The 17004-nt window shown below is 35.6% G+C and overlaps 1 protein-coding gene across 4 annotated transcripts in view; it reads left to right on the top strand.

The window, feature by feature from the left end:
* Positions 1-17004, top strand: part of ZNHIT6 (zinc finger HIT-type containing 6) — an 80847-nt gene that overhangs the window by 24954 nt on the left and 38889 nt on the right. For all 4 annotated transcript variants that reach the window (XR_014144933.1, XR_014144932.1, XM_031029451.2 and 1 more), the window contains exons 6-8: positions 6392-6460; positions 7208-7288; positions 8956-9033. Coding sequence is in view for 2 of the 4 variants with exons in the window: in XM_031029451.2 (XP_030885311.1) it covers positions 6392-6460; positions 7208-7288; positions 8956-9033 (228 nt within the window). In the remaining 2 variants the exon portion in view is untranslated. The remainder of the gene's footprint in view (positions 1-6391; positions 6461-7207; positions 7289-8955; positions 9034-17004) is intronic.

The raw sequence follows: 17004 nt of genomic DNA, 5'->3' as shown, positions 1-17004 counted from the left end.
AAAAAATAAACAAAAACATCTTTAAAAAAAAAATAAAAATAAAAACCTTTGTTGTTGGTGCATTAACTACAGAATAAAATCCATAGTGTTCAGCAGAACATTCAGGGCTTTTAATAATCTAAGACGAATCCAGATGTTCAGTTTCATCTCTAGCCACTAAACACTAAATTCAGTGTAAGTGGAATTTGGTTAGGAACTCGTGGCAAAATATTCTCAGTTAAAGGACCTGTGAATATTTCTGTTTTAAGCTTCATAATTCAGAACATTGAATTGAATGTAGAATTATAACAATGGCAATAATAGTAACTAACATTTTTTATATGTTCTGAGCTCTCAACATATATTTACTCATTTGATCCTATGATATAAATACTATTGTTATCTCCATTTTACTGTGAGAAACCTGAGTCACAGATTTGTCTCTTGCTCAAGATCACATCAAGTTTTATAAATTGTTAAGAGTAGGATTCAAGCACAGAGTCCACTTAACTTTCGCCCTGTCCTACCTCTGGTCCATACAGCATGTTGAGTATTCTTCTTCTGTACAGTATCCATGAAGAACAAAGTGCTTTCATATGGAAACTCTGTACTCCTCCTCTCTCAGCCATATGGAAGGGAAACACAGTGCCTGGGATTGGTGGTTGACTTAGGCTCCGAACAGAAGCTTTCCTTGGCCTCATTCCCTTTGTTCGCATCCTTAATGCCTAGGGAGTCCTTTGGAGTCTTTGAGTAAATATTGGTTAGTCAGTGAGAGAGTGGAATGGAAATTGGTGATTTTTTTTAAGAACAAAAGTATTCAAGCTCATTTAAATTTTATATTAGAAATCTTAGTTCTTAGAATTCAGCCTTCATATATAACTCTTAGCTGTGGCATATTTCTTGAGGAAGATAGCTTTGAAGCTGTCAAAATGATTAGATAAGTAATCCTAGTTCTGGTTGGGTAATAATTTCTGAGATAAAAAGGAAACCTCTTAAAAGAACATTTCGAATAAGGAATATTTTTAGGTTGAAAAAGAATTAAATTGGGACGCCTGGGTGGCTCAGTCGGTTAGGCGTCTGCCTTCAGCTCAGGTCATGATCCCAGGGTCCTGGGATCGAGTCCCGCATCGGGCTCCCTGCTCCGCGGGGAGCCTGCTTCTCCCTCTGCCTCTGCCTCTCTCTCTCTGTCTCTCATGAATAAATAAATAAAATCTTTAAAAAAAGAAAAAGAATTAAATTAATTCTTTTAAAATTTAATTAATAAAATTAAATAATTAAATAATTAATAATGAATTTTAATTAATTTAAAATTAATTAATAAAATAAAATTAAAATTAGTCCTGTCCTTTCTAGGACTACCATCCTGTACTTTCCAGTGGAAACATTTTTTACTTTGCTGATAAAAATTAGCAAATCATTATGTCAGAGATTTAATAGAGATATATAAAGTAGGATTAAGTCCTTCCGTAATGGCAAGAAATAACCATAGTTAAAAGTTTGGGGCATGTCCTTCATACTTGTAAACACATGTATGAATATATATTTTAAGCATATATGCCCTCATTCAACACGTACATTTTTCTACCTTAGTGCATATAGTTCTGCCTCATCTTTTCATTCATTATGTAAGTCTGTTATAATTTATTAATCAGTTTTTTGATGATATCCATTCAGATTTTTTTTTTCTAGAGTGACACAGTGGACATGAGCATATGTCATTACTTGTCCAATTATTTCCTTGGAATAAATTCCTGGGAATAAAATTCTTGAGGCAAAAATATGTGTATTTTTTTTGTTATGAATATTTATTTATAGCTTTTATGAAATTGAACTGCCAGAAGCTTACACCAGTTTATATTCCTATCAACAATGGGAAGTGTCCATTTCACCACACTTCTCTAGTATTTCTAATTTTAACAACATCTTATAAATCTGACAGGTAAAAATATTTCTATTTATATTTCTTTGGTTATAAATGAGCTTGAAAATCTTACTGTATCAAGAGATCAGTGCCATTTTAAAAGGATCTGATGCCTTTGTTTTCTGCCCTTTTTCCTTGGAATTATGGTAGGATTCCAGATATGAAAATTAGCAATTTTAAGTCATGGAGTTAGAAGAATAATTACAGGCATGGGTATAGAACTTCCATCCCCTGTAAATTTGTGTCATCATACACATACTATTTTCTTAAAACTGTGGGAGAGAATGACCCTTAACAGTTTCTAATAAGCATTAGCTGTTAAGTAAGTGTCTTGTATTACCTTATTAAAACCAAGTGTAAAATAATACTTATTTTCCTCTTTTAATATATATATGTGTTTCTCAATCTTTTTTATTATTATTTTATTGCCTCCCAAGGAGCCCTTTTAGACATTTTCCCTTTAATTGTTCCTCCATGATATTTGATACCATAGATATACTGTGTACTTATTTGTCTTATTTGTTTATATACAGTGGCCCTTTGGAAGCCCACACACCATGGTATTTAAGATTTTTTTTAGCCCTTCCAAGAACAAACTTTACCCCCTTTGGGGTGATGCTGCCCGCATTAAGAATGCATGATTGAGGGGATAGGAGAAAAAGCTTTGCTATGCATGAGTAGTTTTTTAGTTTCATGGGACTCAGAGAGAGGTCACTGTTCTCTTACTTTGTCAGGTGGTCCAGAAGGGGACATTAGGTTTAACAACTCCCACCGTTTTCTTCACTAGTCTGTTATCAAATTCTAGACATAGTGCCTTGAGGTACCTAAGTTACCTAGAATATTTGGGTATAGTATTTCCATTCGTGAGAACATTGGTAATTATGGCAAGGACACAGTGACATTATTATAGTTGGAGGCATTTTGTTGAATTTAGGGAATAGTAGTCTTAATGTAGTAGAAGTAATAGTAAATGTTTTAACCTCTATCCCATTGGTTCTCATTAAGTGGTGATTCTGCCTCCCAGAGGACATCTGCAGTAATTGGGGGCATCTTTGGTTGTCACAGCTGGAAGAGTGGGTGTTGCTAGTGGCATCTCGAGGGATGCTGTTAAACATCCTGCAGGGGAAAGTGTCTCCCCTGTCTTCCCACCACCACCACCACCACCACCCCCTTCCCCTCCACCCCGCCACCATAACCAAGAAGTATGTGGTCCAAAATGTCAGCGCTGCGTAGGTTATGAAACCCTGTTCTAGCCCAGTGATTCTACTCCTTGGAATCTGTCTTTACAAAACAGTCTAAAATACAAAAACGTGTGTGTGCATAAAGGTACTCGCCAAAGTGTTACTTTTCCCTTTACAATGATGTTCTTTTAGAAAATTCACTAATACAAAAAACATAAAATTACTCACAATCTCCCTCAAAATAATGTTGTTGGGATTTTGGTGTATGTGTATTTTTGTAATTGGGGCATATATCGCTATATATAATTATGAAAAGTGGGAAACAAACTTAATTCTTTGAAGAACAAACTGATGGTTACCAGAGGGGAGGTGGGGGCGGGGGTGTGAAATAGATGCTAGTGCCTATCATGATGAGCACTGATGGAACACTGTATGTTAACTACACTGGAATTAAAATTAAATAATTACAGAAACCTAATTCTTTGAGACTTAGAAGAGATTTGATTGCCCATGGCAGGACTACATCAGTTTCAGGAACACTAAATAATTGGCAACTACTTTAGAGATAAATAAACTCAGCCATTTCAGGAATTCTTTATACAGTACCCTTCAACCTCTCTGTCCATTTTTTCACTTAAATTTTCTGTTCTGAATTACTGTTTGCAAATGCTTTTTACACTACCATAGAGTTAAAAGGTACAGGCAGTTTTTCAATGAAGCTAACTTAATTTTGTGTACCAGTAGAGGTAAATGATAGACCCATCCCTAGGGATAGTCTTTTATTTTTTTCTATACTGTAATTTAATATGGAAGAACAAATGATAAAAAATTGGAAGCAGTCATAATGTCTATCAGTAGAGAATGGATAAATAGATTTTGGAATTTTTCACAAAATGAAATACTGTACAACGGTTTAAACTAATGAACTAATCTGTATATATTATAAATCTAAAGTATAATGTAAATGAAAAGCAAGGCATAGGATATTTAGATAGAGTATGATAACTTTGAAGTAAATGTTAATATTACACAAAATAGTATATTGTTTATAGGTATGTGTATGTATATATACATAAAATATAAAACCATGGATGGCAAGAATACACACCCAGCCTCAGGGAATTAGCTACCTCTGATGATGGATGGGAAGAGAATTTGATCAAGGAACAGTAGAAATAACTTTCTATTCCTTAGAAGAAAAAAGTATTTCAAACAAATATGGCAATATGCAAGTTGGTTTAATCTTGAGTATGGGTACATTGAGTGTTCTTTATACTCTTTTTCTTTGTTTTTGAAAAATTGCAAGGTCACATTTTTAAAAAGTAAACGTACTTTTCAAATTTGTTCATGTTTGAACTGAGACCAAATATGGAAAGATTTTTATAATAGTCCTAATCTAACAATGTATATATAATAAAACAGTAGTGAATGACTTCTTTACAATCACAACTAGTTAACTATAGCAAATAAAATTATTTCCAAGGGCTTTTCTTCCTTTGTTTTTGGAATGCTAAGTACTTTCCGAAGGTATTTAGGGTCTACTGAATGTTAAGAAAGATAAATGGTTCTTGAAATTACTCAAGCAATGATTGGAGTAATTGAATATGATTTACAATTCCATAAGATGACGAATTCATTATCTTTTTTCTCCCCTATAACTTAACATGGAAAAAACAAATATATTTAGAAAGAAACCATATTATACATTAAGATTAAAAAATCAGTTTATTTCTTACTAAGAAATGTGGAATTGGGTGGCTCAGCTGGTTGAGTATCTGAATTGGTTTCAGCTCAGGTCGTGATCTCAGGGTTGTGAGATCTAGCCCTGTGTTGGGCTCCACACTCCAATCAGCACAGAATCTGCTTGAGATTCTTTCTCCCTCCCTCCCTCCCTCCCTCCCTGCCCCCCCCCATGCTTGTGCTCCTGCTCTCTCTCTCTCAAATGAATAAATAAATAAATAAAATATTTAGGAAAAAAAAGAAATGTGGAATCTCTGAGCCTCTTGATGGTGATATGATGTGATACCTGTTTGGCAGATGATGAACATTGCAGAGTGTTTTGTTTTGGAAGAATTGTTTATTTAAAACCAGGAACTGTTATATTTGCATTCAGATTTTTTTAGAGTTTTTTCCTCTGAGATTTTAGACATCTGGTCTTTAAATTAGTAAAGGGTGCTTTATGGCTTTGTTCTATCAAAAAAACGAATACTAAACATAATTGTTTCTTATATGGTAAATGGCACTTTCAACATAAGCATAATCAAGCATATTTTTTTCTAGCTAATGCCAAAAACTGTCTTGTTATTGAAGAAAACTTCTATAAGTAGATCTGTGGTAGACTTACCATAACAGAAGGATTTTTACTTGCTTTTATGGTTATTGTCTTCTGACAAAAAGTTGACTAAATCATATAAATGTTTAGTGAGAGATACTTAGATTGTATTAAAGAAAATTATTTGAGATTTTGGAGCCATGCTGCTAGGGGATAGATTTCTAGTGATGCTGCTGGTCATTTGCCTGGACATACTGTTGGCCATTAACTTGCCAGTGGGTTGTTAGAAATTTTTTCTAAGTAAGGAAAACATGTAAAACCATCATATGGTGAAAACATTTAAATTTCTCTATTGGATTCGGTATTTCAAGCATTAAATTTTTTTTTAAAGAAAGAATGGCATATAATGTCACCAAATTTAGGTATGTTAAATAGAACATGTGGTCATTATGCTAAAATTAGACATTTACTGAATTATTACTGTTGATCCTGTATCAAACCAAAGTTTAGACCTGAAAGCAAAAGGACTCTAGCTCAGAGTGCGTTCTGCTTAGCAACCAACTTGTTGTCTACTGTTTTGCTACTGATGCACGTACTCATTGCTCAGAAGTGTGTCTGCAGCCAGCTGGTCGCAACCAGACAACATTTCATTCACCTAATTTCCAGACTAGTTAGGCAAAGACATCAGCTCATTGTTTTTAGAGATGAGCAAATTTATTTGTAAACTTCAAGTAGTAACACACTGATCTCAAAAGCCCCTGAATTGTGAGAAATTGCCTTCTAATTCAGGAATGTAAAGTCCTTGTAATTCAGAACTGCTGCACTTAATTTTATTTCCCTCTTAAAAATCCTTACAGGTATGTTGTTTAAAAAACACAGCCTCTGAAATCTTAGAGAAAATAGAAAAGATACATTAAATCATTAAATTCAAGGAATACTTTTTGAATTAGTACCGGAAAACAAAAATCCAAGAGGTTTGATTTGTGCTCAAACTTTTATTGTCTACCTTGATCCTCATAAGATTATCTTCTAATTTAGAAAACAACAGTTTTGTTGGCATGTGAAGCTCCAGTTTCCTCAGAGTCAAGCTGTGTACATAGAAAAAAGGTATAGTATTACCACTATTAAGAACTTCTTTGTTCTTACTGTGTTTTTGTATTTACAGTAAACTGTTAACTTAAATGTGACATCATTAAATGTATGTCAGGAGTAGAATGGATAACTAAGTTGTTATCTTTGAAGTTGTATACCAGACTAAAGTCACAGAAAGGACTTTATATGAATATGTATAATTGATTGAGGAAAGTTACTCATTGAAAGCATTGTCTTAATTTTGTTTTTACAGATTTATAGTTCTAAACAATGTGCATATTTACCGGAAAGTTGAAAAACCTGAAATCCTTTATTTCCAGGGAAAGTAGTATCAATTTTTTACCCTGGTCTGATGATTTAGAATGAATAAACTTGAACATGCACTGAAATTAGCATCATTTGCAACCTTTTTTCAGATTTTATATTTCTGCAACTTTCAAATATATTTACCCTGAGTTCTTTCTTCTCATCTGTGAGCACAGGTGTGTGTTAAAAGAGGTTTCATATTTTTATAATTGATTTATAGGGAGCTTCTCAAAATACTGCTTTTTAGGACTTTTTAAGTGTGTCCAAGAAGTCTTTTTGAGCTTTTTTCCTAAGTAATTTTTGTTTAAAAGGATGTTATATTTTGCCAAGAGTAAAATAAAAGATCTGTGTTCAGTCATTTAAACAAAAAAGCCACAAGATTTAGTAATTCCAAGTTAACACCATTAGTAGAAACTTATAATGTTTGTTTTTTTTGTTGTTGTTGTTGTTGGGAAGAGTACCAGATGATAAAACTATTAATGAAATCCTAAGACCTTACATTGATCCTGAAAAGTCTGATCCTGTAATTCGTCAAAGGTATGGTTCAAAAATATTGTAATTTTCTGAAATTATTAAAAATGTTGAGGTACTGGTTATGTGCGTATTTATTATGTAAAGCTATGACTTTGTTAGAATATGGTATGTCAGTGCAGTTTACTTTCTGTGCCATTTCCCTGGTGTTTACTCAAGGCTTTGTCAGTCACGGATGATGCTTTTGGATAGCAATAAAAACAGTGTGTAATACTTAGTATTTACTGTTTTCCAGATCCTCATTGAAAGAGATAATAAGGGCGCCTGGGTGGCTCAGTTGGTTAAGCGACTGCCTTCGGCTCAGGTCATGATCCTGGAGTCCCAGGATCGAGTCCCACATCGGGCTCCCTGCTCAGCGGGGGGGTCTCCTTCTCCCTCTGACCCTCTTCCCTCTCGTGCTGTCTGTCTCTCATTCTCTCTCTCAAATAAATAAAATCTTAAAAAAAAAAATAGAGATAATAAATATGTGTTAATTAATTTAATCTTCATAGTAACCCTTTAAGGTAGATAACTGCTATTATACCCATTTTGCAGATGGGGAAACTAAGCCTTAAAGTGGTTAAATGATTCATATAGCAAATAAGCAGGGAAGCTGGAATTTAAACCCAGGCAGTCTGGAATCAGAGTCTGCACTGTTAACTCTCAAATCAAACTTCTCTAAAGTTGAATCAGAAACATTGAAAATTAAGAGTTTCCAAGTAACTGTTAAAGACAGGGAATTCTGTTTCAGCAGAAGTCTTCATAAAACTAATTAAGATACACTCTGCCTCCTGCCCAGAAATATAGCATTAACAAAAATGGTTAACCTAGAGTAGTAGAAAGATTCAGTTATGAATATCTGGGCTAGAATAGCTCGCTCTGTCCCTTTTTAGCTGTGTGATCAAGGAGTAAGTTACTTAACTTCTGGACCTTAATTTTTTCATCAGTAAAATGAGAATGATAATATCCACTAGCTAAGGTTATTTGAAGCTTCAAAAAAAAAAAAATATATATATATAAAGTTCCCAGTACAGGGCCTAGCGCACAGTAGGCAGCACTCAAAAAGGGAAACTATTATTAGAGTGGGAATTAGTTTTCCTGAGCAGGAACCCCTTTGACTTTGTTTTCTCCAGATGGTACCTGCTTGGGATATGAATGCTTGGTTTGGTTCCAGAGTAACCTGGTGTTTAAATTTTAGACTGGGTGGATTCTAAAATGTCTGGTCCAATTCTAGTTAAATCTCATCTTCTACTTCTAATAAAAGGTGTTGCCCAGACTGAACCAGATCCATGCCCCATATCAAGTAGTGTCTTTGGCACACATATAGTGGTTGGATTTCTTTCCTTCCTATTACTGATAATCCAGTTGTTATCATTGGTCATGTGTTTGGCAGTAAGACAAAGTACCTGTCACTAAATTGGATACATTCAATTAAAATAAATAAAATAACAAGTTTAACTTAATTTAACTGAAATAGATATTTTTTAATTCAAGATATTTTACAGAGAGAAGAAAGGTAATTTTTTAAAATTCAAATCCTTGGTTAGAAAATATCTTTAACCTCTTTTCTATGCTTGGATAGTTGAATTTTAAGTATTATTAGCTACTCATAAATATTTGGTCTTCCATAGATACTATCTTGAAATATATTAAAAATCAGTTTTGCTTCCTTCAATATGACATTTTTATTTCAGGTTGAAAGCCTACATTCGCTCTCAAACTGGGGTCCAAATTTTAATGAAGGTTGAATATATGCAGCAAAATTTAGTAAGGTAAAATTGCTTCCCTCCCCATTTCTTTATATATTTTCTAATTCTGTAATATAATTAAGTAGCTTGATTAGCTTAAGTAGCTGGTTATTATACTACTATGATTTTCAAATTAAAATTTTAAAATAATCACACTTATAGAATAAATTCAATTGAAAAATTACTCTGGTTAAAATATCTTAAAATGGCATTATGTACAAGTAAAAGATTCCTAATTCCCATTTTAATTTACTTCAAGAAATATTCTCTACAACAGAGTTTGAGTGTTTACGTTTTTGCCTTTGGAAATGCAAAAATTCATGTGATCAACTGAGCATTGCATATATTGCTTTCTCTGCAGAGAAATGTAAAGAGAGCTGGGATCTAACAAACCATATTATTTGAGAAAGTTCTTAACTTTACTGGGCTCTGTTCCTTCATTAATGGAGTGGTAAAATAGACTACACCAAACAATCTCTGGGAGTCTCTACAAAGTCTGCTTACATGCCAGTTACGTTGTCGTTGTACTGAATTACAAAACACTGATCTTTTATGACCTTTGATGCTCTTCCATTCATTGTTCAAGTAACAAAACTACTAGAATCAACTCAGACTGTATCTGGTCAGTCTCACCTATGATTTGATTTGTTAACATAGCGTAGAGGTTTTAGAGTCCAAGCTGTGAAACCCAGCAGAGCTGGGTTGAAATCCCAGGGGCACCTGGGTGGCTCGGTTGGTTAGCGTCTGCCTTCAGCTCAGGTCATGATCCCAGGGTCCTGGGATGGAGCCCCGAGTCAGACCCCCCTGCTCAGCGGGGAGCCTGCTTCTCCTTCTCCCTCTGCCGCTCCCCCTGCTTGTGTGCGTGCCCCCTCCCTCCCTCTCTCTCTCTCTCTCTCTCTCTCTCAAATGAATAAAATGTTAGAAAAATAAAAAAGATCGTCGTGAAAGATTAAGATATTCATTCAGCACATGGTAAGTGCATGATTTTATTATTACTACTCCAGATAAATGGATTCTTACAAAATGTCTGCACATAAGATTGTAAGACTTGTAGCTAAGAACAGATTTAAACACCAAATCTTGACCACCTTTTACCAGCATATCTCAAATACTCGCAACTTCATATCATTGATCATGGTTCAGTGATAAAAAATTCAAGTTTTCTATCACATAGTTTTTTCCCTAGACTTCTTAATTCAGTACATGTACATGTAGTTCATGCTTTAACTCTCCTCCTTCCCCTGAAAGATTTGGAATCTCAAATGAGAGAGGGATAGAAGGTTTTGTGGGTTTTGCAAAGATAGTTTATCCAGTTGTAACATCCATGCTAACCAAAGTCAGTATTTCTAAAATTGGTAATCAAACATTTATGTAATTAGTGAGAAATACTGATGTAAAAGGTGCATTCTTTCAGTTTTGCCTAGCAAAATCTTAAAGTAAATTTCATACAATTCATGTTTAAACAAAACAATTTGCAACATTCCCTTGGAATTTACCTCCTGTCAGTCATTAAATAATTTCTCCTTTTATTATCTGTTATCCCATTTAAATTCAGTTCCTTTCTTAACATTTACTATATCTTATTTAGTTAATTCTTGTAAATGTTACTCACATTTACGTGGTGCACTCTTGATGGGTATACTGTGGCTTCAGTCTCAATAAGCCTGTTAAAAGAACACCTGTGAGGGTTTTTATGAAAAATGAAATTGCTTTCTGGGTAGTTGTTTCATCTCATCTTCTCTGGGCCATGGAACTAATACATACTCTCCCAAGTCTTCTCATGACAACCTGCTGATGTGTCCCAACATTCTAACACTCTGCACCACTCTGAGCATTTACCAGCTCCTTGTCCTAGACTGCCAGTGTGGGGATAACATGTAAATGGCTCCAGAAGGATTGGAAGGGAGACAGTAAAAGTGCTACCCATCCAACTGATTGCTTCATCATTTCCTTTGTTGTACTTATCAGGCCTTGAATAATTACAGATAGCAGCCATTGGCTACTATTTTAATGGCTGCATGAATGTAATTATTTGTTTTCTTAACAAGTATGTGTTTGAAATACCATATTGCTTTTCTAGACTTAATAAAAATATTTTGATGAGGTTGGGCATCATCTTGACCATGGTCACCCTGTTTACCTAATCTGTTCGGCTAATTAAATTTCTTTACCAAAGCTAAGGAAAACAACCCATTATAATTTTGGTACAACTGCTAAGAACAAAAGGTTGGGGTTTTCTTTTTCCTTTTTTCTTTTATGTTAGTTTATTATGATTTTTGTTTTGTTTCTTTGTTGTTTCCATTTTTATTTCCTCCATTACCAGAAAGAGAAAGTTTGCTCTATTTTTATTTTAAGTCAAGGCAAACTGGGAAGTGGCCAGTAAAGAAATGTGCCAGCTCACTGAGCCAGTCAAACTTGACTCTTTGGCATTAGTATCCTCTTCTTCCAAAATTCAAGGAAACCAAAATTATATATGTTAAAAGGTGGATACTGAGTATTTTAAAGTTTATAATACAGGACAGGCTGTTTGGGCTCAGATAGCATTCATTTTTAATTTGGAAATGGATGCTATAAATGCTTGAAGAGCAAAGAGGATAGAGATTTCGAGATGGAGATTTCGAGATGGAGCTAATATGGCTTCTTAAGTAAATTCGTGTATTCATTCACTTGCAGACAGTGATACCCACTGTGGTCCAGGTGGGTATTCCAGACATTAGGGTGATGACAGTAAGGAGAACCATTTCTGCCCCTGTGGAGCTTACAGTCTCAGTGGAGGAGAATTCATGAAAGATGCATGTCCTAGCAGACCAGGGTTTTCCAGGAGAGTGGCTAGCAGAAATGCTTATAGCATGACATGATCCAGAGGGGAGCAGTTGGGAAAATCATTTCACGCAATTCCATTAGAAAGACATCAGGATAGAGAGAGACCAGAGCACAGGAAGATACCAGTCAGATTGGAAAGGTTTAATTTAACAGAGAGGGTAAACCTGAACCCAAAACAAGGTCAGAGAAGTACACTGAATGATCTAATTCTAGGCCCTCAATTTTTCTGTGCTTCATTTTCCTTTAGGGTCCTTTATTTTCTCTTATTTTATACCTTCTTTAGGAACCCATAGAGGACCAAAATTGGGCCTTGGGTTAACCTTAATCCCCATAGGGAAAAGAATGATAGATTAATAAAGTAAAAGGTGAGTGTTGTTCAAAAAAATACCTAGAATAGGCTGATACTAAACCTGAGCCAATCTGAATAAGATGAAAAGTATTTTGACTTTCTTTTATCTATATAAATAACTTGCCATCCAAATTTCCCCATTTGAGTTGTTTATTTGAACTCAGTGATCTATGAAAACATTAGGAAGAAAGGGAAGGTTACAACCTAGGTCCTCGGAAACTCCAGTGAAGGAGTTTTTATTCTAAGTTGGGATAAGGTACATCATATATTTCTGATTGTTAAGTCAACTTCATGATATAGTGATCCTAATTTCTATAAAACTTCCCAGTTTTCAAGTATTTTCTAATCATGACTAATGAAATTAGATACATGAGAATACTTTTAGAAATAGATTTTCATTTGATTTTTTTATTTAAAGATTTTTTAAATCACAGTGTTTTTCAGATAGTGCATTCATAGATAGGATAAGATGAGCACTTAACATTTAATTGTATACTTAATTACACTAGTATCATTAAACATTCAGAGAACATCTAAGTAAGATTATTATAGGTTTTAAAATGTTAGGCTTCTAATATAAGATAAGCATGCTAAAATAGGATTTTATTATTTCCTAAAAAGTACTTACAAGGCAAAAACATGTAGTTTCCTTGTGGCTGTTGATTTTAAATGTATCCTACGATTTACAGCATTCCCATGACTCCAGAGTAAAGTCTTTTTACCAAATCCTTGATGTTGCCAGTTTCTACTGGTTGTGTTTTCCATTCTTGGAGGGTTTATGATAGTTGTCTCATGATATACCTGATCAGCTAGAGCAATCTTAAATGTTTCCATTTTTAGCTTTGCCATACATGACTTTTATTTTTAGATTTAGGGGATTATAGAATGCATGTCTAACCCTAAGGAATTTGCTGCTGATCTGTTTGGGAGTTTTCTTTCCAGAATACACAGAGTTTGAATTTGTGTTTTCTTACAAGAGCTAATATGGCTTCTTAAGTAAATTCGTGTATTCATTCACTTGCAGACAGTGATACCCACTGTGGTCCAGGTGGGTATTCCAGACATTAGGGTGATGACAGTAAGGAGAACCATTTCTGCCCCTGTGGAGCTTACAGTCTCAGTGGAGGAGAATTCATGAAAGGTGCTTGTGTTAGCAGGCCACCCTTTATCTCTTGCCACATCATTTCTTAACCAGCTCTCTATTCTCAGAAAGTAAATGAGTGGTTTTGAAACAGAAAAACCTATGTTGGTAATGCCAGGTACTATAAGAGGCAGTCATTGTATTGCTGCTCACTTAAGTTGTTACTGACTGAAGAATTTAGAACACTCCCAAGTTTGGTACTGTTCATTCAATTGCAATTTTCCAAATCTGTTTTCTGTGTTGTATTTACTAGTGAAATCATTTATTTCCCATAAGGAAGTTGAGATACATTTTCTGTTCTTTATGTTTACTTTGCTGCTTTGATGTTTATGTAAGGTCCTTTTTATTTTGGGTTTTTTTCTTTTTTTAAGATTTATTTATTAGAGCGAGACATCGAGAGGGAGGGGCAGAGGGAGAGAGAATTCCAAGCAGACTTCACTCTGAGCACGGAGCCCAATGTGGGGCTCGATCCCACAACTCCAAGATCCAAGACCTGAGCCAAACCAAGAGTCAGGTGCTTAACCAACTGCATCACGCAGGCGCCCCTATAAGGTCCTACTTTTGATAAAGATGTGGTTTAAGCTGTTATGGGATAATTCTTGCCAAATTTACTCAAAAACCATTAATTAAGCACATTTTATCTTTGAAGGCTATAAATAAAAACTGGGGTTTATACAAGAATGAATGGGGTATAGTTCTGCTATAGTGGGGGAAAACAAACAGGAAGCAAAGGTGACTAAGGTTCCTGGCATGGATCTGTTTTTGGAGAGATGCAGATAGGGCCTGGAGAGTCTTAGGGCACATTGAGTTTTAAGTAGAAGTGGCATCATTTTCTGGAACATTATTTTTAAAAACAATGGCCTTTTGGGCGCCTGGGTAGCTCAGTCGTTAAGCATCTGCCTTCGGCTCAGGTCATGATCCCAGGGTCCTGGGATCGAGTCCCACATCGGGCTCTCTGCTCAGCAGGGAGCCTGCTTATCCCTCTCCCACTGCCTGCTGCTCCCCCTGCTTGTGTGCGCTCTCTCTCTCTGTCAAATAAATAAATAAAATCTTTAAAAATAAATAAATAAAAACAATGGCCTTTTTATACTACTCATTTGTTATTAGGATCCCTTCAGAGTGAGATTATATCATGTTCCAGTAAGAAATAGTAATAGTATCCTTTCGGAATACATAATTTGTGGACTAGACCTGATTTTACTTTGAGAGGTTCCAGACTAGACTTTGTAGACCAAAAGTCTCACCATTGTAAATACTAAGCTTATTAGATCACTGCTTCGCAAACTTAACCCAAATTATGAGATGTTCCAATTAATTACCTTTTTGTTTTTATGCAAGAACCAACATCAAAGTAGATTTTCTGTGAAGTCAAAATAATGTTACAAATTTGGTTCAAACCTTGGAAAGTTACTAAGCCTGTTTTCCCACCTGGAAGTGGGGATCAAAACAGAAGCAATAGTGCATTGTTGTGAAGATTACTTTGTGATGTTAGCTGCTTAGCACAGTGCCTGGCACATAGCAAATCACTCTTGGTCAGTACATCTTCTTCATGTATTAAGAGTTGCCATAGGGGCGCTAGGGGGGCTCAATTTTGTTAAGCATCTGCCTTTGTCTCACTCAGGTCATGATCTCAGGGTCCTGGGATCAAGCCCCACGCTGGGCTCTCTGCTCATCGGGGAGCCTGCTTGTGCTCGCTCTCCCTCTCTTTCTTTCTCAAATAAATAAAATCTTTTAAAAAAAATTATAAAAAATGAGAATTGTGATATTCAGTCAACATCTTGCAGAATTGACTCAATATAAGGGTTTTATTATTGTTTTAATCCTAAAGATTACTTCCTTAGAAAAAGGAGGAAATCTTTTTAAAACAAAAAAATTCCATGTAGCCAGCAGTGAACTGTATTATGCATTACTTTTTTTTAAATAACAACTTGTGGGCGCCTGGGTGGCTCAGTTGGTTAAGCGACTGCCTTCGGCTCAGGTCATGATCCTGGAGTCCCTGGATCGAGTCCCGCATCGGGCTCCCTGCTTGGCAGGGAGTCTGCTTCTCCCTCTCCCGCTCCCCCCTCTTGTGCTCTCTCTCTCTCTCACTCTCTCTCTCAAATAAATAAATAAAAAAAATCTTAAAAAAAAAAAAATAACAACTTGTTTCAGCCATTTTGTATTTCTTATGCTTGTGGGAACTAAGTTCAATATTAGCTATACTCTCAACATGCTCACCATTAACCACGTGGGGGCAGATACCCAATCATGTTAGTTTCTGTTTCTTTTAGCATAAATTGGATATTGGGAGAATATGAGGTTTGAGGAGCTTGTGTACTTAAGGTGTTATCAAGTATTATTTCTGTACAGTGACTCCCAGATGTAGATATTTTCAACCTTTCTCCCAAACTCCAAATCCTGGTTTGTAGCTATCTTAACACATCTCATTAAATCTTAAACTCAGACCATTTAGATCTCATCACACCGCATCTGTTTCTTCCTGGGTGTGTGTGTGTGTGTGTGTGTGTGTGTTTTGTTTTAAATATAGATTAAATGGGTTGATTATGTTCCTGGCATCTAGTAAGCAGTCAGCAAATGTTGATACTTAATCCTTGTTATTGGCACTGTTATTCTTATAGTGAGACATAAGACCTTAGAGCCATCTTTCATTTCTCCCTTACCTGGCTTACATGGTTTCCTCCGTAATGAGTCTCTCCTCTCCATTTTTCTGAGTGACTATTGTTTATCAGTATTTGCAGAGGAGCCTATCCCTTCCCACCAACTGGATGTGATTTCCTTATCCTTTGAGCCTTAAAAAATGTGTTGTACTTCTCATAGTTTCCTGCAATCGTGTCTTATTTTTCTCCCAACAAGATTTATCCTATTCGATGATAAACTCCCTTTTGAAAACAGTGACTACATTAGGCATCTTCATCTTTATATTTCCTGCAGTACTAAGTCAATGACTTTCCCATAGTAGGAATTTCAGTGATAATTTTTTAACAAGTAGTGTACTAATTCACTTAAATGTATGTATGCTTGCTATTTGCTAGGTGTTGATACCACTTTAATACCCAAAAGCAGGACTGGGACAACTTTTTCTAAAATGGCCAGAGAGTAAATGTTTTTGGCATGGTGGGCCATGCAGTCAAAATTGTCAACTCTGCTATTATAGCACATAAGCATCTATAGATAATACATAAATGAATGGGTATGACTTATGTTCCAGTAAGACTTTACTTACAAAACAGACAGTGGGTTGGATTTGGCCTGCTGACCGTACTTTACCAATCTCTGCTCTGAAGGACTTTTTTTTTTTTTTAGTAGGCTCTACACCCAGCATGGAGCCCAACATGGGGCTTGAACTCATAACCCTGAGATAAGACCTGAGCAGAGATCAAGAGTTGGACTCTTAACCAGCTGAGCCACTCAGGCACCCCTAAAGCATTTTTTATTGGTTATTTGTCACTATATCATTTAATCAGTTGAGGGCTTCAATTCTCAGTATGGAAAATGAGAGAGAAAAATAGAAAGAGATTATAACAACTGCCCAGTATAATTAAAAGTTACTTCAGAAATGAAGCGGGGGAAATCGGAGGGGTGGACGAACCATGAGAGACGATGGACTCTGAAAAACAAACTGAGGGTTCTAGAGGGGAGGGGGGTGGGAGGATGGGTTGGCCTGGTGGTGGGTATTGAGGAG

This window comes from Leptonychotes weddellii, chromosome 4 (assembly GCF_054177405.1).
Source record: "Leptonychotes weddellii isolate Sample4059 chromosome 4, ASM5417740v2, whole genome shotgun sequence".
NCBI lineage: Eukaryota > Metazoa > Chordata > Mammalia > Carnivora > Phocidae > Leptonychotes > Leptonychotes weddellii.
The sequence above is the reverse complement of the archived record's forward strand: the minus strand, read 5'-3'. Positions and strand labels throughout refer to the sequence as shown.